Genomic DNA, 24,116 nt, shown 5'->3' with positions numbered 1-24,116 from the left:
ACTTGTGATCTCTGTCAAATAAATAAATAAAGTCTTTTTTTTTTTAATAAAAGTTCCTTAATGAAAAGGTGATTCTTACGGCAACCAGAGTTGAGAATCTCAGCCAGGTGAACACAGCTATGCAGTCCTAAAGCCCAGATATCTAACAATGGAGAAGTCAGACACAGAAGAAATGAGGGGAGTCCAAGGCCAAGCCCCTCCTACTGACTTCCTGAACTCTGAGACACAGCAAGCCAAAACTGTCCTAATCAGAATTAATGTCCACATTTAACTGCTGGACCCAGGAGGCCAGCTGGATCTGACCTCTATTCTGCCATCCTATCTCCTTTTCTACATTATTTCTACTTCTGCTTTTATATCATGTTTGTTAACAGTATTCAAACCTGTATAGATTTTATTGAAAAACTTTGTAGTATCAAGGCTACAAGCTTAGAGCAATAGGATATTATACACTGGTAAATAATTCATACCTAGGTGAAACCCCCTCAGAATGGTTGCAGAAGGTTCTACTCTCAGGTTTCTTTGGGGAATTAAAAAATACACCATTTCAGGAACTTATTCCTCCCCCTCCCCTGAATGTCCCTAGAAGAGCCCACAGAGAAACAGTAGCTGTCACCTGACTCCCTGACTTCTGCTTTCCTGCTCTTCCTTCATCTGACCTATAGTCTTGCCAACGCTTAGCTACAGGGAAGGAGCAGAAGCAAGATTTCCATCTGTGATTGCAAAGGGCCTCTGCATATCATAGTGTTAGCTGCCTCCACAGAGAGCCCGTGTTCCTCTCAGACTGGATCATAAGCCAGATCTCTCACTGTGAGGCAACTGCTCAGCTAGGCCAGAAGTAAAACAAGTAAAAACCATATCAGACACAGAAAATAAGTTAACTATTGAATTGAGCAACTCTGTAGGTCCAGACCTGCTCTGCCTTTCCAAACCAGTCATACTTTCCTCTTTCTACTCCCCTGCCTCCTCCCAAGCCTTACTTGCCTGGTGAATGTGAAATGGGTAGCAGATGTTGTCTCTTAATCACGTAGCCTGAGGTAACTTGTGACAAGCTGTCCCTCCCCCAATGCCATTTTTATTGTAGTGTGCCTGAAATGTGATCTCCAAGAGCGACTCCTCAGCCCATCTCTGCTCCCTGGCACAGCTGATGGCTCCTTAAGAATGGATGACCCCAAAGGAGACTTCAGCACACTCTACCAGATGGCCTCCCAGTCGTCAGCCTCTCCTTACAAGCTCCGGGTGATCAAGTATGGGACAAGAGAACTTCCCCAACCCATGCAAATGCCTGTTCTTACTGGTTCCAGCTAGGAAGTCCAGAGGTAGAGGGCATCTCCAAGTGTCAGCCAGGTGGGAGTCAGTTCCAAAGGAGAAACTGTAGTTATAGGAGTGAAAGAGCAAGCTCAGGCTGCCCAGCATGTGGAGACTAACAGCCAGATGGTAGAATATATGCCTCAGTAGGATATTCTAAAGCCTGGATGAGGATTGCAAATCCAGAAAGTCTCTGAACACCAAGAAAAACAAGATCAGCCGTGTTTATCCATTCAGCAACTGCGTATTGAATACCTTACTCTGTTTAGGCATCAGGACAAAGGTTTGACTTTCAAGGAACAAGGGGGTAGATAGGATCTACTCCTGCCTTGCCATTTCTCTAAGTACTAGAATTTCTGCTTCCAGAGGAACTAGTTCTTGGGTAGAATTAGCAATGATGGCAAAGACCACTTTTACTGCTTTGTAGTTCCTATCACCATGTCTGTGCTCAAGTATCTAGGTAAGCTTGTCCAGTGTGTGACTGCAGATGCTTCTTGGGGAACTTTCTTAAACTTCTTTTCTTTTCCTTTGTTTTCTTTTTTTAAGAGAGCAAGAGCAAACAGGGGGAAGGGCGGGGGGGAGGGAAACATAGGGAGAGAATGAATCTTAAGCAGGCTCCATGCCCAGTGCAGAGTCCAGTGCAGGACTCAATCTCATGACCCTGAGCTCATGACCTGAGCCCAAATCAAGAGTCAACACCTAACTGACTGAGCCACCCAGGCACCCCAATTCATCCTTTCTTTTTTTAAGATTTTATTTATTTATTTGACAGAAAGATAGAGCACAAGTAGGCAAAGCAGCAGACAGAGGGAGAGGGAGAACCAGTTTTCCCACTGAGCTGGGAGCCTGACGCAGGGCTCCATCCCAAGACCCTGGGATCATGACCCGAGCTGAAGGTAGACGACTAACCAACTGAGCCACCTAGGTGCCCCTCATCTTCTTCTTAAATGCATCTCCTCTCAGCACTTGCCACAAGAGAGCCGGGACTGGGTGCAGATGGTTAGCATACTATCATGTTACATGGTTATTATAGCAGGGGTGTTCTGGGGGTATCCCCAAAAAAGTCACTTGGAATTAAAGAAGCTCAGGAGAAGAAACATCCATCAGATTGCTTTTCGTGATGGTGCTTCCTTCATTGGTTAACAGACTTTGAGAATCTACTATGTGCCAGATACCTTGCTAGATGCTGGCCATGCTAAGGTGATTAATTCACAGGACCTAACCCAAAGGATTTCACGGTAGAGTGTTAGATATAAGCTGAATTTAAGCTGATCTGGTGTCAAGGTTGTACATATCACTGAGGAGATTTTCACGGCCATTGTCTCTTGCCAGGGCTCTAAATTCCAGTGGGATCTGCGAGTCATTGATATATGGACTGCCCTTCATCCTCAGACCCACAAGTTGTTGGCAGCTGGACTGGGATGAGCTGGAGACAAATCAGCAGCACTTCCATGCCTTGTGTCACAGCCTGCTGGTGAGTATTCATGTCCCCAGATGAGGAAGAAGAAGAGTGTTAAGACACCAACCACAGAAAAGTATCTAGCTTAATCCTGCCCTGATCCCAAACCTGTCCCAATTCTTAAGAGGACAGGAAAAAACTGGAAATATTCTGAAACACAGATTAAATATGACTTGCCTTTGTTGGTTTCATGCAATAGAGAATACTTCCCGAACTCAGTTATATGACACTAAGCTTGAAAATCCCTAATTTTGGATGCCTGGGTGGCTCAGATGGTTAAGCGTCTGCCTTTGGCTCAGGTCATGATCCCAGGGTCCAGGAATCGAGTCCCGCATCAGGCTTCCTGCTCCTTGGGGAACCTGCTTCTCCCTCTGCCTCTCTCTCTGTCTCTCATGAATAAATAAATTAAATAATAACTTAAGAAAAAAGAAAATCCCTAATTTTGTACATTTAAGTGAAAATAGTATTTTCCATACCTAACTGTATTTTAAGACTTCTCTAACACTGGGCTAGACATTATGGTTTATTTAAATGAAGAACACCTAGACTGTGCCAGACATCTTGCTAAAATGCAGATATTCAATGATAACATGATAGACATTATACATGGCCTCAAGAAACTTACTCTGTAATAAGAGAGACAGAATTTTATATATATATATTTATATATATAATAAGCATAGAATATATAATTATAATTCAGAATTTTATATATATATAAATTAAGTAATTATAAAATGTAATTTATAAATATAAATACTTAATTGTGAAAAGTTTATGAAGGAAAAGAAGAGGCTGCTGCCAGAAAGCCTCTCTGTGAAAGGAACATTTAAACTGAGACCCACCAGTTTATGGGAATAGGAATTAGCCAAGTGAAGGGTGGCAGAAAAAGAATGCCTGGGAAAGGCATGTGTAAAGACCCCAAGGCTGGACAGAGAGAAGAATCAAGAATGGAAAGGCCATTGTGACTGAAATAAAGAAAGTGAGGGAGAGAGAGCCAAAAGGTGAGCTGGAGAAGTGAGTAGGAATCAAATCATTCAAAGCTTTGTAGGTCAAGTTCAGGATCTTGTACTTTAAGTACAGAAAGAAATCATGAGAGATGATTTGAGTTTTTAAAAGATTACTTACACCAAGCATTGGAAATGAACTGGCAGAAGCGAGAATGGGAACAAGAAAATGAGGTGGGGGGGGGCACCTGGGTGGCTTAGTGGGTTAAAGCCTCTGCTTTCGGCTCAGGTCATGATCCCAGGGTCCTGGGATCGAGCCCCGCAGAGAGCCCGCTTCCTCTTCTTTCTCTGCCTGCCTCTCTGCCTACTTGTGATCTCTGTCTGTCAAATAAATAAATAAAATCGTTTTAAAAAAATACTCTTAAAAAAGAAAAAGGAAAATGAGGTGGGAGAGCATTGCTGTAGTCTGGGCAAGAGATGATGGTGGCTTGGACTAGAATGCTGGAAGTCAAAAGTAAACTAATTAAAGAAATATCTTGGGGGCGCCTGGATGGCTCGGTTGGTTAAGCATTGGCGTCAGCTCAGTTTGTGATCTCAGGGTTGTGAGATGAGCCCCACATGGAGTCCTGCATCGGGCTCCCTGCTCAGTGGGCAGTCTTCTTGAAATTCTTTCCACCTCCCACTCCCTCCCCCTCTTCTCCTCCCTCCCTTGCTCCTCCCCCCTGCTCCCTCCCCTGCTCCTATGCTCTCTCTCTCTCATTCTGTCAAATAAATGAATAAAATCATTTTTAAAAAGACATATTTTAGAGAAAGTGTCAGAACTTGGTGAAGGATTGGATGTAGGGAGTGAGGAAGAGGAAGGTATCAAATAACTGCTTGGTTTCTGATTTGATTATCTTCATGGATGCCCATTTCCTGAAATGGAAAAAAATAAAAGAGCTTACAAACACTTAGAAAAGAACATGAAACACTTAGAAAGCAAAATACAACAACTGCAAATATAATCAAGGACAGGTCTAACTGTGAGTGGAAATAGAGGAACAGTTTGACCTGGTGGCATAAGGATGATTAGACCAGCACAGCAATGTGTCTCTTTCACTATCAGAAGCAGGCTTCTGTTTTCCTGTTTCAAAGCCCACACTCTCTTTTAGGCCCACCCACAGAGTTCCTGTTTCCTATCTGAAGAACACGCATCCCCTGCCTTGGCAGGGCAGAGACAACAGATACATCCTGACCATCAGAGCCCAACAGCTCAGTTGACTCTTTACTCCACCCCATTCCTCAGGATCTCAGAGATGCTGCATCACTCGAGAGGAATTTCCCTCAAGTGGTTTCCCTACATTCTTACAGTACATGATATTTTACACAGGCATTTGCATTTCAATACACTGCTGGAAGGAGTGTAAATTTTCTGGAAAGTGATAGCTACTTCAAAACTTTAATTCGATTGTTGGGAATGTATGTAGCACAGGAAAACAATCAGCAAAAGGAACAGAGATATATAGACCAGCGTGCTTATCCCAGTGTTATTTACAGTGGAAAAAATTCAAACAACCTGAATCCCACGACCCTGAGACCATGACCTGAGCCAAAGGCAGAGAGGCTTAAGCCTCTGAGCTACCCAGGCACCCCACGATCCTTATTTTTAATGGCTACATAATATTTCATTACTTGGCCGAATTATTGTTCCCATAATCTTTCCCTTATTTTGATTTAATCATTTCTCTATTTAGGACATTTAGGTCGTTTTAAAATTTCTTTTCAGCATAACAGCCTGCTTCTCCCTCTCCCTGCATCTGCTTACTTGTAATCTCTATCTCTCTGTCAAATAAATAAATAAAATCTAAAAAAATAATAATAAGGATGGGAAGGAATAGTTTAGTCCCTCCTGGCTTAAATATATAAATATACTTTATATATATAAATAAATAATGACTTTACATATATAAATCAGATTCTTCCTGCCTCTGAATTTGGCATTTGAGGATCTAATGTTTATTTGTTTATTTATTTATTCATTTAGTCCTTCAACAAATATTTATTGAGCGGTATATGCCAGGCACCATTTTATAGCCCAGAGACTCTTACTTATCACTCCTCTATCGTGGAAATTCACAAGTGTGTGGTTGACCCATCACTAATAGATTACCCTTTTTTTGGAGTACTTACTAGGGGCTAGTCACTTAACCAAGTGTTTTGCATAATTTATCTCACTCAATTCTCACAATAATTCTGTGTGATAGGGACGGTTATCCCCATTTTTACACATCTAGAAGACCAAAGTCTATAGAGATCAAGTGACTTACCAAAAGTCACATAGCTACCAAAGTGGCCAAGTCAGAACAAGGGGAGATGGAGAGGAGAAGGGAGTTGGGGTAAATTGGAAGGGGAGGTGAACCATGAGAGACTATGGACTCTGAAAAACAATCTGAGGGTTTTGAAGGGGCGGGGGGGTGGGAGGTTGGGGGAACCAGGTGGTGGGTATTAGAGAGGGCACAGATTGCGTGGAGCACTGGGTGTGGTGCAAAAACAATGAATACTGTTACACTGAAAAGAAATTTTTTTAAAAATCTATAAAAATAAATTTTTTAAAAAAGAATTTGAACCTACTTACAGAGGGGAGAATTCCCCACAAGCCTCTTCTGATGCATTCAACAATAAATCTTTTTCCAGTACCTAATCTGTGACCAGACCTTATTTAGAGTTTGAACCTCTCTGGTCCTATATTACAAGTTTACAGCACTTCACTAACTCCTTGGTTTTCTAGTCTTTATTACAACTTTTTCATATGCTCTTTTAAAATCTGATGTCCTCAGCTCCCTGTGTAACTCTCATCTTCTGTTTCTTACTGTGACATTTCCCCTCCAGCTAACTTCTCATTCTAACTTCTGTCTTTCTGTTAATAGCAGCACCGCCCCTGTCTGCTCACCCAGGCTTGAAACCTCATGACCTGTAGGCTTCTTTTCCTTTACACACACTTCATCACTAAGTCATATCAGTTTTCTTCTCATAAGATGAGTTGTAACTGTCTTTTCCTTCCTGTTCCCACTGTTTGTTCTCCAAGGCTGTAAACTTGTGTAAACTCCTAACTAGTTTCCCTACCTCCAGTCTCTCCCTCCTCTAATTTGCCCTGTTTATTAGACCACGTTAATCTTCTTGAAACACTGCCCCTGACTGCCACATGTTTTTTGGAAGTGCCAATACAAAGCAACGTAAGCCTTGCCTGTTCTCTCCCCATAGCATCTGCTGCATGTGTCTCTCCTCTCCATTCTTATCATCACTATCCTGGTTTGGAGTCTGTTTACCTCTTCCCTGTAATGTTGCAACAATCTCTTGTCTCAGTGCCTTTAGTGTTTCCCTTCCCAATCCACTTTATATACTGCCACCAGATTAATCTTCTTGAAACACAGCACTGGCCCTGCCACTGTTCAGCTTAAAGATATTTTGTGGCTTACTATTGATTATACTTTGAAGTCTGTATTCCTTGCCAGTTTTCAAACTCTAGTCTATCTCCCATCATCCCCTTTTGTGTACCATAGAGTCCAGCCAAATTAATATATAAGTTTTAAATTGCCACACCTTTGAAACTCTGTTCATGTTGTTCCTTCTCCTCTCTCACTATATGTTCAAACCCTACCCCAACTTGAAAAACTCAACTCAGATGGTACTTTTGCAATGAGGTCTTTCTGAATCCCTTTATTTATCATTAGACCTTTGTGTGCTCTATTTTCTTTTTAGGAAAAAGCATATTTCTATTAGCTTTTCAAATATATGGTCTTATGATTTGGGTTAAAGTCTGTAATAGAAGTCTGACTACCTGACTGCAAGGTAACAGGATGGCCTTTTCCTGGCATTTCTACCACATTCCCATTTTACCAACCAATTTCTCAGCCTTAGTTAAAGTTAGGTTCAGAGTAGAAATTCTCCTCTCTTTTTGAGAAGTCAAGGCAAGGCAGCCTTCTAATCTATTGAGGAAAGATGTAGTCTGTATTGTCCATAAAAAGCATGGGCTTCATCAGAATCATATGGCCCTAGGTTCCTGACATTTTCGTTATTTCCCCAACTGGTTAAATTCAGGTAACATACTTAACCTTTTCATGAAACAGTAGTATATTCATTTATTTGAAACCCTAACAAACCTAGTGGCCCCATTTGGCTAATCTCTGCATAAATGGTATACAAAGAAGCACTATCCAGAGGCCAAAAAGTAATTTTAAAATTTATTTGTGCTTTCAAAGAACACCAAAGAGGAAATAGTTCATAACCCACAATGACATTTCTCAAATATTTGTCCTTCACTCCTCAATTATATCTAACCAGGAGCTATTCCAAGAGACTCTCCTTCTCTCTCTCTCTCTCTCTCTCTCACACAGACACACACACACACACACACACACACACACACTTAAAAAAAATAAAACTGTCTACATCACCAGTCCCTGTTCCTCTACCTTCTTCCTCCCTCTCTCAGCTATATACATATTCTATAGATTGGTTTAGCCCAGAGGGGTCTGGCATAGTCTGCCTCCCCCTCAGGTCCTGTCTCTTTCTTCCTGTTTAAAACATCCAGGCACAGAATTCACAAGCCTTCTCCTTTTGTGAGTAGAAGTAGAATGGGGGAGAATGGGGAAAAGGGAGAAGGTGCACGACAGACACACATTAGTAACTCTTGTCCCTGTCACATACTGTATAGGGACAATAAGATATATGTCATCTAGTTTTTTTTTTTTTAAATTTAATTTTATTTTTTTTTAATTTTTTATTTTTTATAAACATATATTTTTTATATACATATATTTTTATCCCCAGGTCTGTGAATCTAGTTTTTAAGTTTGCTAAATAATATTGCATGTTTAAAGCACCTAGCTTTTGCCCAGCATATGATTTGTATGTAGTAGTTGGTTAACAGTTCTATGATTTACATTTGTTTCTTTTTTTAAATAGATTCTAAATCTCTGGAAATATTCTTCATTTTTCAACTATTTTTTAAAGATTTTATTTATTTATTTGTCAGAGAGAGAGAGCACAAGCAGGGAGAGCAGGAGGCAGAGGAAGAAGCAGACTCCCTGCTGAGCAGGAAGCCCAATGCGGGACTTAACCCCAGGACCCTAGGATCATGGCCTGAGACGAAGGCAGACTCTAACCAACTGAGCCACCCAAAGTATCTTTTTCACCTATTTTCTTGAGCATACTAATTGCAGCTGTTTTGAAGTTCTTGTATGCTGATCCCAATACCTGGATCACCTGTGGCTTTGTTTTAGCTCTCTTTTTTCTTCTGATTTTCAGACATGTGGGCCTGTCTTTTGGTGCACCTGGTAATATTCTAATGAAAGATGCTCAGTGTGTCTGAATAAGTTGCAGAGGCTCCAGTTGGTATACCTCCAGAGAGGGTCCATCCTGATCTGTGCTATGCAGATAGAGTGGTGACAAATCCTCCTATTCTGTTAAGAAGCTGTACTGAGTCCAGGCTGGACTGTGATCCTACTGAGGCTTAGTCTAACCCTGGTTTGCTCCCGGCCTTCCAGGATTTTCCAATGAAACCTGATATATTATGTGCATCCCTTTCCCTTGGACAATTCCAACTCTAATCACTCTATACCATATATGTTAAAATACTCTGCTTCTAAAGGCTTTCTCTTGGGTGTTTTTGCCTCTTGCTCCATGTAGCCCCCGTATTTGGTAAATGTGCTGAAAGAAAAATTGGTTTGAGCACACACCCACCTCTGACTGGTCTCCACCAAAAGATCTTCTGGTTTCTCTGTTCCCTTGCAAGTGCCTCAGCATATGCAAATCCTAGATTCTCAGCTACCACCTGCTCTTCCTCCAACTCAGAATCAACATGTGCCCTCAAGGTAAAAGAGGTGGCCATAATTTCCTCATCTCTCTGGATTCTTTCCTCTCCAGAAACTTAGTTACCTCTCATTTTCATTGTCTCAGCACATCCTCATGCCCTCAGACAAATGGTTTCTGTATATTCCAGCTTCTCTAGTTGTTCTAGGCAAAAGAACAAGCGTGCTTCTGGCATTTCTATCCCACATGGATGCAGAAGGAGATATTTATTAAATGTTCATTCATTCCCCCACTTTTCATCTCTTATTTGGCTAGGCAGTCTGTAATACATTTTCTGGTTTACTCTCAGCCAGAGAGTAAACTGGCTGGCTCCACCAAGTTTTCATTTTCAGGTTCCTGGGTTTTCTTACAACTATAGGCATAGGTCAGTTCCTTCAATGCTGTCTCTTCCTCTGCCCCTTCTTTTAGAGTAGTTCTTCTGAGCAAAGTCCACACTCCCATAATTAAATTCTAGTCATTAGTGCCAGCCCACCCATTCCCATCAACTATAAATGTGGGTAACTTTTCTAATTACACTTTACATGTGCTCTAAATCTTAGTCAACTTCAGCCTTACGTGTTATTCAATCCTCTGATTTTCTTACATGAGAATTGACTACTATATCTTTCCACCCTCCTTGTAGATGATTTTGTTTAATTTGAGTATTTTACTTCCTTTTCCTCAGAAAAATATCACTTCATCAGATAAGCAAGACTCTTGATAAACCCATTCCCAAGCTATCTGCCATCCATCCATTCCCATAAATTTCACTCTTAGATCAATCCAGACCACAGAAGAAAAATGTATTTTTACTTCATTCTCTGGAACTTTCAATGATCTATACCTAAGAATTATAAATTACTTCTAATTTCAAAAAATTTAATAAAAATTATCTAATAATTATTCAATATGTTTTTGTTAAAAATTTCAATACTTGCATAGTATGTGCCTGAATCAGTTCTAGAGACTTCACAAATATTAAATTATATAATCTCCATAACTATCTATTAAAGTGTAGGAATCATTATCTCTATTTTACAAATGAAGAAATTGAGGCCCAGAGAGGTTAGTTTTCCAAGATTACACAGCTGGTAAAGCCAGGATGGAATCCAGAAATTATTGACTCTAGGACCCAAACTTTTAACCACTCTATAGGCACATGACATTCATTATATTGATTGCAGGAGTACTCTGGAGTACATTTACTACTCAGTAAGGACCCATAAGATAACTTCCCAAACACTTTTATCAGGAAAAGCTGTGGAGCTCCCTTTTAGCAAAAGTGGGTGGTTTGCATTTCTCTGAGCTTACCTAATCTTGGCTCTTTTTTTGCCCTACCCTTATTTTTCTTTTGCCCAATCCCTTGTGTATTTTATCTTCTTTGGATTGTTGCATTTTTCTAAACTGGCATAACTGCTTTATGGAATGTGGTAGAGAATATATATCATTAACTTTCCTAAGTATTTATGAGATGACTCTATCCACCACTAGGAAAACATAATTTCAATTACCAAATCCTACTGTGTAGTCCCAGTTATGCAGCTAATGACTCACTTTCCACATCCTCATTTCTCTTACAAAGTCATGTCTGTATGAACTAGAAAAAGAAATGAAAATACCACCTAGGTCTTTCAGTTTCCTACTTAAAATGTCAGAGTCTCTGGAGAAACATTCCAGAGCTTTACAGGCCATGTCTGTCCTAATTGGCCACAGAAGTGACAGAGTTCAAGCCAGGATGTGTCCAGCAGGAGTCTAACTACATAGGCAATGACCTGGTTGGGCTGTAAATGGGTGGGGAAATGGAAAGTCCTTGGTTACATTAGGCGAAGAGTCAAGTATAAAAATCCAAGCTGAGAGTGGGGTGATAGCAGGTCAGAAGCCATTAAAAAAAAAAAATTAGAATGAAGTTAAAGTGTTGAGCTGCATGGGAAACAAACAGACACTAGAATAGACAGCAGGCTAGCATGGAACCATGAGCTTCTTGTGACTCAGCCTTGTCTGCTTCTCTTGCTTCAATTTTTACCATGCCCCTTCCACCCTTTACTCCATGCACACTAATAAATTGCTAAATGTGCAATATGCCAAATATGCCAAACTTCCCTATACCTCCATACTTTTTTTTCATGCTCTTAGGGAACAGTATGCCAGTATGCCTTTCCCTGACAAATATCTATCCATTTTTTCCAGATTCTGCTTAAATATCTTCACTAGAAAGCTATTTCTTTCCCCATCACAGCCTGCCCCCATTCATCTTTTTTGTCCTTTATCCACCCATGTACCTGGTTCTCACATCTATCTTGACCTTCACAGCAGTAATAAAAGGTATTCTGATATGAAAAATGTCATATTATTGTATTTTTTTCTACCCAATTTTAGAAAAATATTAATCCCCAAGAACTAGGATGTTGACATACTCAATATTTTTTAAAGTTTTTTTTTAAGATTTTATTTTTTTATTTGACAGACAAAGATCACAAGTAGGCAGAGAGGCAGGCAGAGAGAGAGAGGAGGAAGCAGGCTCCCCGCTGAGCAGAGAGCCCGATGTGGGCCTGGATCCCAGGACCCTGGAATCATGACCTGAGCTGAAGACAGAGGCTTTAACCCAATCCCAGGCGCCCCGACGTACTCAATATTTTTACGAGTGCCTCTCTCTGGCTCATACTCAGAATCCTAGAGTCCTAATAGTCCAGAAAATGTAGTAAAGAGGCCTCTTGTCTTTAGTACATCTCCAGTACATGTTGAATAGAAGTAGCAAAAGCAGACATTTTTGTCTTGTTCCTGACCTCAGGGGCAAATCATCTGGTCTTTCATCACTACTTGTGATGTTAGCTATGGGATTTTTATAGAGCCCTTTGTCAAGTTAAATTCCACTTTGCTTCTAATTTGTTCATGAAAGTGTTTGGATTTTATCAAATACTTTTTCTGCATCTATTGAGATGATTATGTAATCTTTGTCCTTTATTGTAGAAACATGGTGTATTACTTCTTTAATTTTTGGGTATTAAACCAACCTTGCATTCCTGGATTAAGTCCCCTGTGGTTGTGAAATATAAAGTTGGTCCCTGAACAACATAGGGGGTTAGAGGTACCATCCTCTCATGCAGTCAAAAATCCATGTATAACTTTTGACTTCCCAAAAATTAATTGCTGAATTTGGTCCCAGGACATCATATTGATGGCAGACCAAGGAAATGTCAGTTTGGTGAGATTAAAGATTTTACCTGCTATAATAAATTCCCATCCATCCTGGTAAGGCCTATATTGGTGCCATTAAACTTGTCCTTTCTACTGCTGTCTCCCCATTAGCTATATCCTCTTCTTTTCCTTTGCTATCTGTAAGGATTCCTTTGGCTGCAACTAACAGAAAGCCAATCCAACTCTAACTTTAGTAATTTTAAATATTTATTTTTCTGATATAACAAGAAGTATGGAGACAGACAATTCTTAGACTGATACCATCAAAGACCCAGGACCTTTGCATTTTTCTACTGCAGCGTCCATAGCAAATGTGCTTCATCCTATGCCTGATCCTCATGTGGCTATTGTGCCTTAAGATCAAGTCCTGTCCTAGGAAAAAGGAGTACAGTCAAGAGGCAAAAAGCCTGCCAGCATATTACAAAGCTTTTCCAGAAGTCTCACACGGCAACTTCTGCTTATGTCTCATTATTTAAATCTAGGTCACATGTCACCCCAGACCAATCACTGAAAGACTGAAAAATGTGCAGAGAGAAGGGAGAGGGGCAGGAAAGTAGTGGCCAGTCAACCAACAGTGGTTACCACACCTTCTTTCACAGCTTTAGAAATCAGAAGTTAAGGCAGAGATGGGGGAGAATGAGCTTGGAGCATGGTATGCCCATCAACTCTACCCCTGTGCATACCTGTTCTAAACAGAATCAGTCCCCACCTTCTAAAATCTAAGCTCCCAGGGCGCCTGGGTGGCTCAGTGGGTTAGGGTCTCTGCCTTCGGCTCAGGTCATGATCCCAGGGACCTGGGATTGAGCCCCACACTGGGCTCTCTGCTCAGCCAGGAAGCCTGTTTCCCTCTCTCTCTCTCTCGCTCTCTCTCTCTCTGCCTGCCTCTCTGCCTACTTGTGATCTCTGTCTGTCATATAAATAAAAATAAAATCTTTAAAAAATAAAAATAAAATAAAATCTATGTTCCCTAGCACCTTCTGTAGCAAACACAACAAATACAGACACATTTTTACCTGCTTTCTGGTAAATTCAGCATCTAATCATTCTCCTTATTTTAGAATTAGCAAAGGGGCACCTGCCTGGCTCAGTCAGTACAGCATGTGACTCTTGATCTCAGGGTTTTGAGTTCAAGCCCCATGTTGGGTGTAGAGATTATTTACAAATAAAATCTTTAAAAAGTAGATTAGCAAAAGCATATCCTGTCATCTACCATCATTAAGCATTGTTCACATTGAGGACCCTAAAAGCTAGTCCTCTGGGACATCCCTATGTCTTTTCTCAGCCTCACATACCTGCTCTGGCAACAAACCATTTCCATCACAGGTACAACTGCCTGTACCTACAAGTCAACCCGTGACCTGGGTAACATATTCAAGCTTCGATCATGTACTTCAGATCTCTAGTGCCATTATGCTATCCAAGAAGGGGTTAGAAATTCAGAGTCCAAAATAAGGGCCTTAAAGTTCAACTCCCCCATCTCTCCCTTTCCCCAAATCTCCTAGGAATTACAGATAAATTAATATCTTTATCAAACTCTAACAAGTGCATTTGCCTCTCTTACTTCCAGAGCCTTCTGCTAACCTCTCTGTAAATGAGAATCAGCCCAGACGTTCTTTAGCATTCTGTAAAATCCTTTCAACTTGATCTCTTGCCAGTCTTCTGATTTTCTTCTGATTACTTTTGAGAGTCTTCTTTCAATACTGCATACTATTTCTTTAATAGAAACTCAGCTATTGTCTCAAAGCCTGTATGCTCAAATTCTAGGGATAATTTTTTTGTGTGCAACATTCAAAGTTTCTTAGTAACCCCACAATATAGCAGTCATGAATTTATTCCATAACACTAAGGTGTAAGTAATGTCACATTGCTTTTTTTAAGAAAAGGACCCAAAAAATGTCTATTCCCATATTTTTAGCCTCCAAGGGACTTGCCACTGTGCCAAGATATTCTGTGCTCTGTGAAGTCTTAGAAGGGTGACTGACCACCCCTGTTTGCCCATGACTGGGGGGTGTCCTGGGATGTAGGACTTTCAGTACTAGAAATAGGCAAATCAAAACAGCTGGTCATCCTAAATACAGGACTAACATTAAGTTACAAACTTTTCCTTTACTATATTATAAGATCTCAAGGGGCAAGGAACACATCTAATAAATTTCTTTTTTTTTAAGATTTTATTTTTTTATTTGACAGACAGAGATCACAAGTAGGCAGAGGCAGCAGAGAGAGAGGAGGAAGCAGGCTCCCTGCCGAGCAGAGAGCCCGATGTGGGGCTCGATCCCAGGACCCTGAGATCATGACCTGAGCTGAAGGCAGAGGCTTAACCCACTGAGCCACCCAGGCGCCCCACACATCTAATAAATTTCTATATATTCCTAGTGCTTGGGACATAAACAGTCATAAAACATAAAAAAGATATAAAGTCATAAGACATAAAAAATAAAAAGAATCAATGCATTCTTAATAGATAAACTAATTTGCAAACAGTGGATAAACCAGCATAAAAATAGAATATTGAATAACTGTAATAATCCAAGCCTGGTCCACATCAGAAGTTATTTGAACCAGTTGAAAATGTGTAAGCCTAATGATTCACAGACCTGTACCCCTGGGGCAAATAATACATTATATGTTAATAAAATAATTTTTAAAAAAAGAAGTTACTTGAGCCAGTTGAAATGGAGTGACCTGCCACTTGCTACTTATCCCTTCCAGAGAACATCCCTTCCAGGCTTAAAGAAGTTACTTGAGGCCATGTCCTCAGAACAGGGGCAAATCCCCCCACCCACCCAAACACACACATAAACAAACCATGATTTCTACATCATCTGTTTACAATTGAATGGATTTGAGAAGGAACAAGTAGACTTCCCATCTCGTTTTGGATCTGTTCTTCAAGAAGACAGCACATTACCAAATATAAGCAAAATGTTAAGGAAGGATACACTTCTGAAGGTACCTACCATCTGCCCAGCCTACCAGACCTCCTCAGAGTTCTGTGCTGCACAAAATGACGACACTGCTTTTAAGTGTCCAGAACCTTCCACACCACCTCCACCCAGCACATTGCCCCTGGGGTATAGCATTAAGGCTACAGCAAGGCTTTTAGTGTGCTTCTCTGTGTCACTTTCCACTTGTCTTCCACAAGACACTAATGTTCCTTTATCCCCTAAGATTTTTTTTCCTCCGTCTGCCTTTCCTCTCATATTATTTTTTCCAACTTTTTGTGTAAGTTAAGAGTGGGGTAGAGCTACTGTGCTTTCTTTCATCTTCTGTAGCAGGGAGGCTGTTATGTTTGTGCCAGGTGTAAGTGATGATCACCTCCAGCAAGAGGGCACAATTTACAGATGATTGTAACAATCCTGACTCCACATTTCATGGAGTTTAGTGGTTTCCCTTAAAGCACTACCACAGCAAATTGCCTTATTCCCATGCCTGATTTAAATGAGCATACCTGGGACGCCTGCCTGGGTGGCCCAGTGGGTTGACCTCTGCCTTCCGCTCAAACTCAGGTCATGGTCTCAGGGTCCTGGGATTGAGGCCCGCATCGGGCTCTCTGCTCAGCTGGGAGGCTGCTTCCCCCTCTCTCTCTGTCTGCTGCTCTGCCTACTTGTGATCTATCAAAAAAGTCCTTTTAAATAAAATCTTTTTAAAAAAAAAAGAATTACAATTCTTAAAATTCTGCATTTGCCATTGAGTAATATGTTAGCCATCTCTGGAGAGAACACCTATTCCAGGTTAAAGGGCATCTCTTAACTTGTCTCTGCATTGTTAACCCTTCTGTGTACAACTCCAAGCTGAGAGGAAGAGTAGTACCTGAGTTTGAGTGGAAGGCAGAGGCTCAACCCACTGGGCCACCCAGGCAGGTGTCCCAGGTGTGCTCATTTAAATCAGGCATGGGAATAAGGCAATTTGCTGTGGTAGTGCTTTAAGGGAAACCACTAAACTCCATGAAATGTGGAGTCAGGATTTTACAATCATCTGTAAAGAGCAACTCAGCCAGGAAGTCCCTCTCTCTCTCAGGCCAGAGTAAAATGGTTTGGGCCTCTGGGCACCTCCAGAGGAACTTGGGAGAGTCTTGATGGGGGACTGACCTTTAAAACATGCCAAAGACTGAAGGTGAACCAGCATTTACATATGTCCTTGTTTCAGAAAAGAGAATGGCTGCTGTTGGCCAAAGGGGAGCCCCTGAGCAGAGGACACAGCCTGAGGCAGCCTGCCAGCACCTTCTATGTGATTATGCCATCACGCTCCCCCACTCTGCTGGTGAAGGCAGTGGCCACACGGGAACTGATGCTGCCCAGTCCCTTCCCGCTGCTGCCTGAGGACCCACCTGATGACAGCCTTAAGATTGTGGAGGCAAGTGGAGCTCAGATCTCATGGAACAGACAGAGGGAGAGAAGAGTTGGGGGTCGGAGAAAGGGATGAGGGAGAGGAGCGAGCCTGTGGGGGAAAGGACTGGGGTGCAAAGGGAGAAGTGGTTTTGCCAAGAAGGTGGCAGAAGGTCAGTAATGTAATGTGTGTCTGTGTGATGTTGTGTTCCCACCGGTCTTTCTCTGCATTGTGTGTGTGCAGAGGTGGTGTACCTGTTTGTGAGCATCTATTTTTGTTGAGGAAAAGATAGCCAATGCAGGACCCCAGGATAGGAAGGGCTTCAAAATGAGACACCCAGGCATCAGAGGGAACTGCGCTGCTGGCTATTTTCTCCCTCTTCTCTCGGTCCTGCCCCTCCTCTCTTCCTTGGACCTGGATTCTGGATTTCCTCTGCCAGCCTCCCTGGGTTGAGGGCAGAAGGAGGGGCTCTGGGCAGGGAGAACTGGAACCACATCACTGCCGGATTGCTGGCTTATGTGCAGAGAGGACAGAGCCTGGGATTGTGTTCTTGCCTTGGCGGCCACGGGCATACAGAGAGAGGTGGGCACGAGTGGCCGTGGCTTGCTTAGCGTCTCACTTCAGGGCCAGTGGTTCCTGGCACAGGATGTTGTGGCCGGAAAACCTGACTGCTCAGGAATGCTGCACTTGTGTGTCCTCGGGCTGTGCTTACCTAGCAAGCCAGGCAGAGAACTCAGTGTACTCACCAGGCAGACTGGGAGCACCCCCAGGCCTCGGACACTGCCTCGCTTATAGCCATGCTCACTGGCTCCCTTGTAATCCTCACAGCACTCCAACCCCTCTCAGGATCCCATGACACACTTCTTGGGACCAGAGTACATCCTGTCCCTAACTATTCAAGGTTGCACTCTTGCAGGAACTGTACATCATCACAAGCACTCAGATCTGGGAGCGAGGACACCCAATGGGACCCACATCTATTTCGGTCTTCAGTGAAGCGCTGGGTCTTCACACATCCTCCAGCTTCTCACACTCCAAGGTCTCTGCCTGACATCTTGTGTTCTGTGACTTCAAGTTCCCTGGGTAAGGCTGCTCTTCTCTCTTCCTCAGAGCTTGCTGGACAGCCTGGAACTAGAGCCCTCTTACAACCCCTTGCAGGCTTGGAGCCATCTGTACTCACACCTGAGCAGCACCTTCATCAAGCCTCAGGGCCGGCTCCACCCAAGCTGGGAGAGCCAGGCCCTGAGAAAGGTACGGCTCCCTCCCTACTACCCTTCCTCCCCACAATGCCCAGAATCCCAGAGAGTCCTCCTACCCTGTCCCCAATTCCCCACTCCCTGCAACCAAGGGAATAGCCCTCCTCCCTGGATCTTCCCTGGGGGAAGGGAGAACCAAGCCAACCCGAGAAGAAAAAAAAAACCGCGCTTTACCCTAGACAAAGGAAATTAGAACCCCTGCCTGATAGGGACCCTTTTCTGCCTGGCACTGGGTGTTTACATATGGTAATGTTTAGGTATCTTAACTGTAGCACTTATGATAACTCATTAGTCATTTAACAGACCATTGTCCCACTAAGCAAACTGACAGCACTGAAACCACAGCTTCTGTTTAGAGAAAAGGCTAAATGGAAGGTGGAAAAAGAAATGCCCAAAGGGAAGGAAATTAGCATTTACTGAATACCAGCCATTTACCAGGTTTTGTGACAAGTGCTTTCACATGTGTCTTTCTCATTTAATCCTCACAGCGTCCCTGCAAGGTAAGTATTAATGCTTGTTTTACAGATGAGGAAATGGAGGCTGACCAAGGTTAGTTAACTAGATTCAGGGCTTTAGCAATGAAGTTTAAAGAGAGAAAAGGAATTGAGAGTGGAGTTGTTTTTCTGAAATTCATATTCTATAATATTTCCCTTTGCCCCTAATTATCTTTTCCTAGTTTCTCAGTAACAGAGACTTTAGAAACTCCTCCTTTACCTTAGCTGAAGTTACAAGAGAAAGAGCTTTCCAAACTATAGTCAGTCTAGAGATGGGAGCAGAACCCACCGTGAGTTTGCTGGTAGGCAAGCTAACAGAGGAGGGACCCTCAGCCAGGAGATGGGCACTGTGGAGAGGAGCCCAGGGGACTCAATTGCCCTGGAGCTTGAGGCTGTCACTCATGGAGCATGGGAAGGAATCAGGACATGAGGCCCAACAGGGAACAGAATAGGAGATCAGGAACTGTGGTCTGGGCTTCAGAGAAGTCTGCTTGCTTTCTTTGCAGGCTGGGCAGTTACAGACAAACCGAGTTCGAGCCACAGTGGCCCCCCTGCCTATGACTCCAACCCCTGGAAGAGCCCCCCAGATGCCAGCAGCCAGCAAGTCTTCCTCAGAGGCCTTCTTCTGGCCTTCTCAGGAGGAAGTGGGGGAGGAGAATGAGGAGGAGTATTCCTAGGGACCCTGAGTCCCCAGCACCAGAGCCCCCATGCCCTGCTCAACCACAGCCATACGAAGGCTCATACAGTGAATGGCTTTCTGTGGTCAGACTTGCTTTCTGTCCACTTGAGCCTCAGTGAGCTTCAGGTGACTGGGAAACAGAGCCTTCCCCTCCTCTGTCTTCAGTGCTGCCACCGCCCCCGCCCCACCACTCAGGCCCAGAAGAGACACACCTGAACTTTTTCCTTCTCCAAGCAAGAGTTCATTTTCTTTTGGATCATTTGATACCTTTAACGCAGATGAAGATTAAATACCCAGTAAGTCTCCACCATTGTTAGGAGCATTCCCAACCCTGAATTTCTCCTTCTAGTTCCCTGTGAGCAAGTAGATGAGGTTAGGTCAACTTGAGGAAACTGGAGCTCAGGAGGCAAGGACAAGGTTTTCAGAGCTCATGAAAAATAAGTACAATTGAAATTTAAGCCTCATTCTGAAGCCTGTGCTCTTCCCACTACACCCACCACATAGCAGTTCCCTTTAACCTTCAACGAGAAAAATGGTTGGTGCTTGACTACTTATAGGTAAAGTGTGTGTGCATGTGTGCATATGTATATGAACGCATGTGTGTGTATTTTTGTATGTTGGGGCAGGTGGTGTCATAGAGCTGAGAACAGGAGGAAAAGATGGTGTGAAAAAGAGCTATTCCCTTCCTATTCTCCTGTCCCCATGCCTGTCCACCTTTCTGCTGACCCTCCTCATCCATGGAATAACCACTGTTTATAAAATGCTTAATCTGTGCCTTAGACTGCACTAAGTACTTGAGAAACTTAACTCCCTTCACACAAACAATGCTGTGAAATAGAGTCTGTTGTTGGATTTCCCATTTTACAGAGGGGCATTGAGAGAAACCGAGGGTTAGAGATGTTATACAACTCGCCCAGCGTCCCAGAAACAGGCTCTAGCCCAAGTGGCCCTGACTGGACCACCCAGGCTCTCATTGGTAGGAGAGCTAACAACACTGCTCAGTTAACTCACCTTCTTCCTTCTTTGGCCCCTGGTACATTCTGACCCCCTCCACACCCACCCAGCATGCCCCTCTGTGACTATTCACACACAGAGACCTCTTAAACCCAAGCTGACTTTAATGAGAATCAACTTCTTAAAATCTAGGTCTCTGGCAAAGAACAATGCAGGGGTGAGGATCCGGGCCCAGTCCAGCATCACCCTAGAGCCTCCATGCAGGCCCCTCTAACTGCACCAACTCAGACCAAGCACCCCTTTTCACAGACCTAGTCCAGCAGCTGTCCATTCCTTTGGGGAGGATAACTTGGGGGTGCTGGTCTCTCCCAGGTCCCATCCCTCACCCCTGCCAACTGTCCCACTTCCAGGACTTCTTGAGATTGATCATCCTCCCCTTGACTCCCCTGATCCCTCCAGTCCCCTGGCTGGCTTACACAGGACCCTCCAGCCTTCTGGTCCCTGCAGATTCTAATAGGTTTCTTTGATTCCCCAATGCCACCTTCCTATGGTGGGTCCTATCAGCAACCCCAGCCTTGCCCCACCTGTCACGTGGAGCCCTCTGACTTGACCCCCGTCCTGTCAGCCCCTGTTCTAGACAGCTCACAGTCCCAGCTCCCTGAGGCTCTGCTCTTCTGGACCTGGCTGTACAGGACAGTGTCTGAGCTGTGGCCTTTGTTGCCACCACCACCTGCAGCTCCAGGTTCAGCGAAGGCCAAGCCCCGGGGCTTGGGAGCGGGGAGGGGCTTTGTGCTCCGGGGCGGTGGCACAGCGTAGTCATCAGTGGCAGGGTTGTAGGGGAGCTCATAGCCCTCCTCCTTCATCCGAGCCTGGCACCACCATGCATCCTTGGGCTCCTGAGGCAGATCATAAAGGCCCCGGGGTGCAGCCGGGGCCAGGCCCTCGGGTTCATCATAGATGGGGTCCTCTTTGGGGTCCATCAGTTTGGCCTTCAGCAACTGCTGCTGCACGTGCTCGTACAAGTCGCAATAAAGAGATTTCTTGAACGGTACTCCCTCCCCTGCCTGAGCAGGAGTGCTGTCCAGGGGATCTGAGTATAGGGAATCCAGGGAAGGGCCTGGAGGAATGCGCAAGGAGTCTAAGGGTTCAGCATACACGGTGGGAGGGCTGCCCAGGAGCTCCTGAGGGCCAGGCAGGGATGCCAACTTCCCCTCTGCCACTTCTCCTTCATGGGAATCAGCTTTGAGACTATCCTGCCCTTGCCCGTCCTTTCCCTGGACCTTCTGCCGGTGAATAGCAGTCTCAACAGCCTGAAAGATGTCATTCCCCTGTGCGGTCTGGAAGGTGAAGGTTCCAGGGCCCGAAGGGCAGCGGCGACCAGCCTCAAAAGAGAACATGACCTGAAGAAGATGTGGAGGAAAACACGTTACTAGGAGCCACGAAAGGAGATGAGTCACAGGGCCTGCCCTAGTATAGACCATCTACCAAAAAAAAAAAAAAGACTACCTGGGGAGGGAGGTGGGGTCATGGGCTAATCAAGGAACCATTATCCAGAGGACAGAGCTTCCTGCCTTCCAGTCCTGCCCCACCCACCCACCGCACAGCCAACCCAGAAAGTCGGTGCTCCCTGACAGCCCCCGCACCTTGTCCCGGCCATAGCGCCGCAATAGAGTGTAAGGCCAGAAAAGGAGCGGCTCCAGTATCTGACTCTGAGTCCCCATGGTCAGGAGAGTCAGCCTCTCGGCCTCCACCCTCAGCACATAGGAGCCCTGCAGGCCACAACGCTCAGCGGCTTCGGTCCTCTGCACTGTCACCCAGAACTGGGATCCTGGAAGGAATACACAATTAGATTGGCCGGACTAGTGGGTTAGGACGCTGGGGAGGTGGGGACAGGTTGTCCAGTCACTTGGAAACCAGCTTCAGGAGCTTCCAACTTCCCCATGGGTCCCTGACCTTTATCACTCCCTTCCCAAGGACACCCTTCCTTTCCACCCCATCCCTGCCCAGGCATCTCAGGCATCTACCTTCCCAGGTGGGGCTATACAGCGAGTTCTCCAGCATCTCCAGGGCAGAAAGCTTGGGTGGGTTCTCCGCAGGCGCCAGAGCCCAGCTGCCTTTCTGGGGTAAGAACAGAGAGTATCGTGGACCCTGCAATTCCCTCACCGCTGTTCCCAGGGACCGAGCCAGCCTAGGCGCTCTGCTGCTGTAACCGCCCAACCCCGCGTCGCCTCTAGGGCCCAGTGCATTTCGCCCCAGCCCCTCTAGGGCAGCCCGGGCCCACTCACCGGAAAGGCATTTCGGCACAGTGTTTGCACCCACGCAGCGCTGGACGGCGCGTCCGCCGCCAACAGGTGGGAGCGCTGCGCGGTGTCCAGGCGGAAGGCTGCGGCGCCAGGCTCAGGGGGGCTCTCCACTGACACCGGGACCACGCTCACACACTCCGCCAGACGAATCACCTTGCAGTCCAGGCGGCGCGAGCCCCCTCGGCCGCCTCCAGAGCTCGACCCCTTGTGGTCGAAGAACTCGAGCCGCGCTACGCCGTGGGGACTGGCAGGATAGAGTACCGCCCAGGTCTTCCTCCATCTCTGGAAAGAGAGAGAGACGCTGGGGAGGGAGCGGTCCGGGCCCCGACGGGAAAGGAGAGACCAATTCGGGCAGACTTCGGGTCTGCAGCTTCCCGACAGGGGGCGAAGTTTCCCGATAAGGATGCAGCTCGGTCTCCCCAGAACCAGAGAGGGCATACCCCGAGGACCTTCTCCCGAGTGTGAAATCAACTTCGCGGGAACGTCATAGGGCTCTCCAGCTCCCGGCCCGCGCTCCAACTCGCTGCCTCCCCCTCCTCCCTCTGGGCTCTACAGTCCACTCCTAAGTCTGATTGGCTTCCGCAACCCCTGCCCCCGACTACCTTGGTACCGAAACGCTGACTTTGCAAAAAGAGCGGCCCTTCCATCACGGCACCGTCCATGGCCCCAGGCGGTTCCTTCCGCGCTTCCTGGCCCTGCGGGCTAGGGGCGGGGCGGGGGCGGGGCCGGACCACCGGAGGCGTTCCCGCCCCTCCCCCGGCCCCCGCGGACTGGAAGGGGGAGCAAGGAGAGCAGCATAAAGAAAGGGGAGGGGTCCCGAGATTAGTTGTGCGGTGCACCACCTTCAGACCCCTTCCCACAGCCCTGGGACGCGCACAAGTGGCTCCACCCCGAGAAACCTCGAGGTTTCGGTCAGAAGGCTCTGGCGCCTGGGCTTATGGGCTGCGTAGGACGTCATATGCTCAACGTGACATCAGAGTGAAGGCCGTGACGTCACCCCGAAAATGCCAGTGGGCACCCTGGGGCACCGGAGGGACTATGCGGTTCTTCATTGCCTCAGCTCCCCGACCGGACCCGCCCCTAGTCCGGCTGGAGTCCGGTTGTTTACACTCCGCAGAGCCCGGGACGTGGGGGAAGGGCTGGGGGCTGGGGACTGACTGGAAGGCTGCCCGGAGCCCGGAGCTGAGCAGGGGCCGCAGCCCGGGCCGGTTTGCGGCCCCGTGGCCTCTCGCGTGTTTAGCTCCCTGACCGCAGCTGCCCGGCCTCCAACCCGCGGGAAAAGAAAGCTTCATTGAGCAGGCCGGGGAGGGTCGGCGATGGGGAGTGGGGGGAGGTGGAGCGGCCGCGGCCAGCTCCACGGGGG

At 45.5% G+C, this 24,116-nt stretch overlaps 2 protein-coding genes across 3 annotated transcripts in view; one reads left to right on the top strand and one right to left on the bottom strand.

The window, feature by feature from the left end:
* The window catches only part of M1AP (meiosis 1 associated protein), an 84,144-nt gene extending 63,645 nt beyond the window's left edge, over positions 1-20,499 (top strand). For both annotated transcript variants that reach the window (XM_059188150.1, XM_059188151.1), the window contains exons 6-11: positions 1,085-1,247; positions 2,641-2,782; positions 16,888-17,094; positions 18,178-18,318; positions 18,812-18,823; positions 19,324-20,499. In XM_059188150.1, coding sequence (XP_059044133.1) covers positions 1,085-1,247; positions 2,641-2,782; positions 16,888-17,094; positions 18,178-18,318; positions 18,812-18,823; positions 19,324-19,494 — 836 coding nt within the window. In that variant the 3' untranslated portion in view covers positions 19,495-20,499. The remainder of the gene's footprint in view (positions 1-1,084; positions 1,248-2,640; positions 2,783-16,887; positions 17,095-18,177; positions 18,319-18,811; positions 18,824-19,323) is intronic.
* Positions 20,500-20,596: 97 nt separating this feature from the next.
* On the bottom strand, positions 20,597-24,045 carry DOK1 (docking protein 1). The gene is made up of 5 exons (XM_059188152.1): positions 23,356-24,045; positions 22,736-23,035; positions 22,475-22,568; positions 22,094-22,278; positions 20,597-21,850 (listed from the first exon to the last, which is right to left on the bottom strand). The coding sequence occupies exons 1-5, from the start codon at positions 23,413-23,415 to the stop codon at positions 21,038-21,040; spliced, it is 1,452 nt and encodes a 483-aa protein (XP_059044135.1). The 5' UTR covers positions 23,416-24,045; the 3' UTR covers positions 20,597-21,037.
* Between the last annotated feature and the right edge of the window lie 71 nt (positions 24,046-24,116).

The sequence above is a fragment of the Mustela lutreola genome, chromosome 9 (genome assembly GCF_030435805.1).
Source record: "Mustela lutreola isolate mMusLut2 chromosome 9, mMusLut2.pri, whole genome shotgun sequence".
Classification (NCBI taxonomy): Eukaryota; Metazoa; Chordata; class Mammalia; order Carnivora; family Mustelidae; genus Mustela; species Mustela lutreola.
The sequence above is the reverse complement of the archived record's forward strand: the minus strand, read 5'-3'. Positions and strand labels throughout refer to the sequence as shown.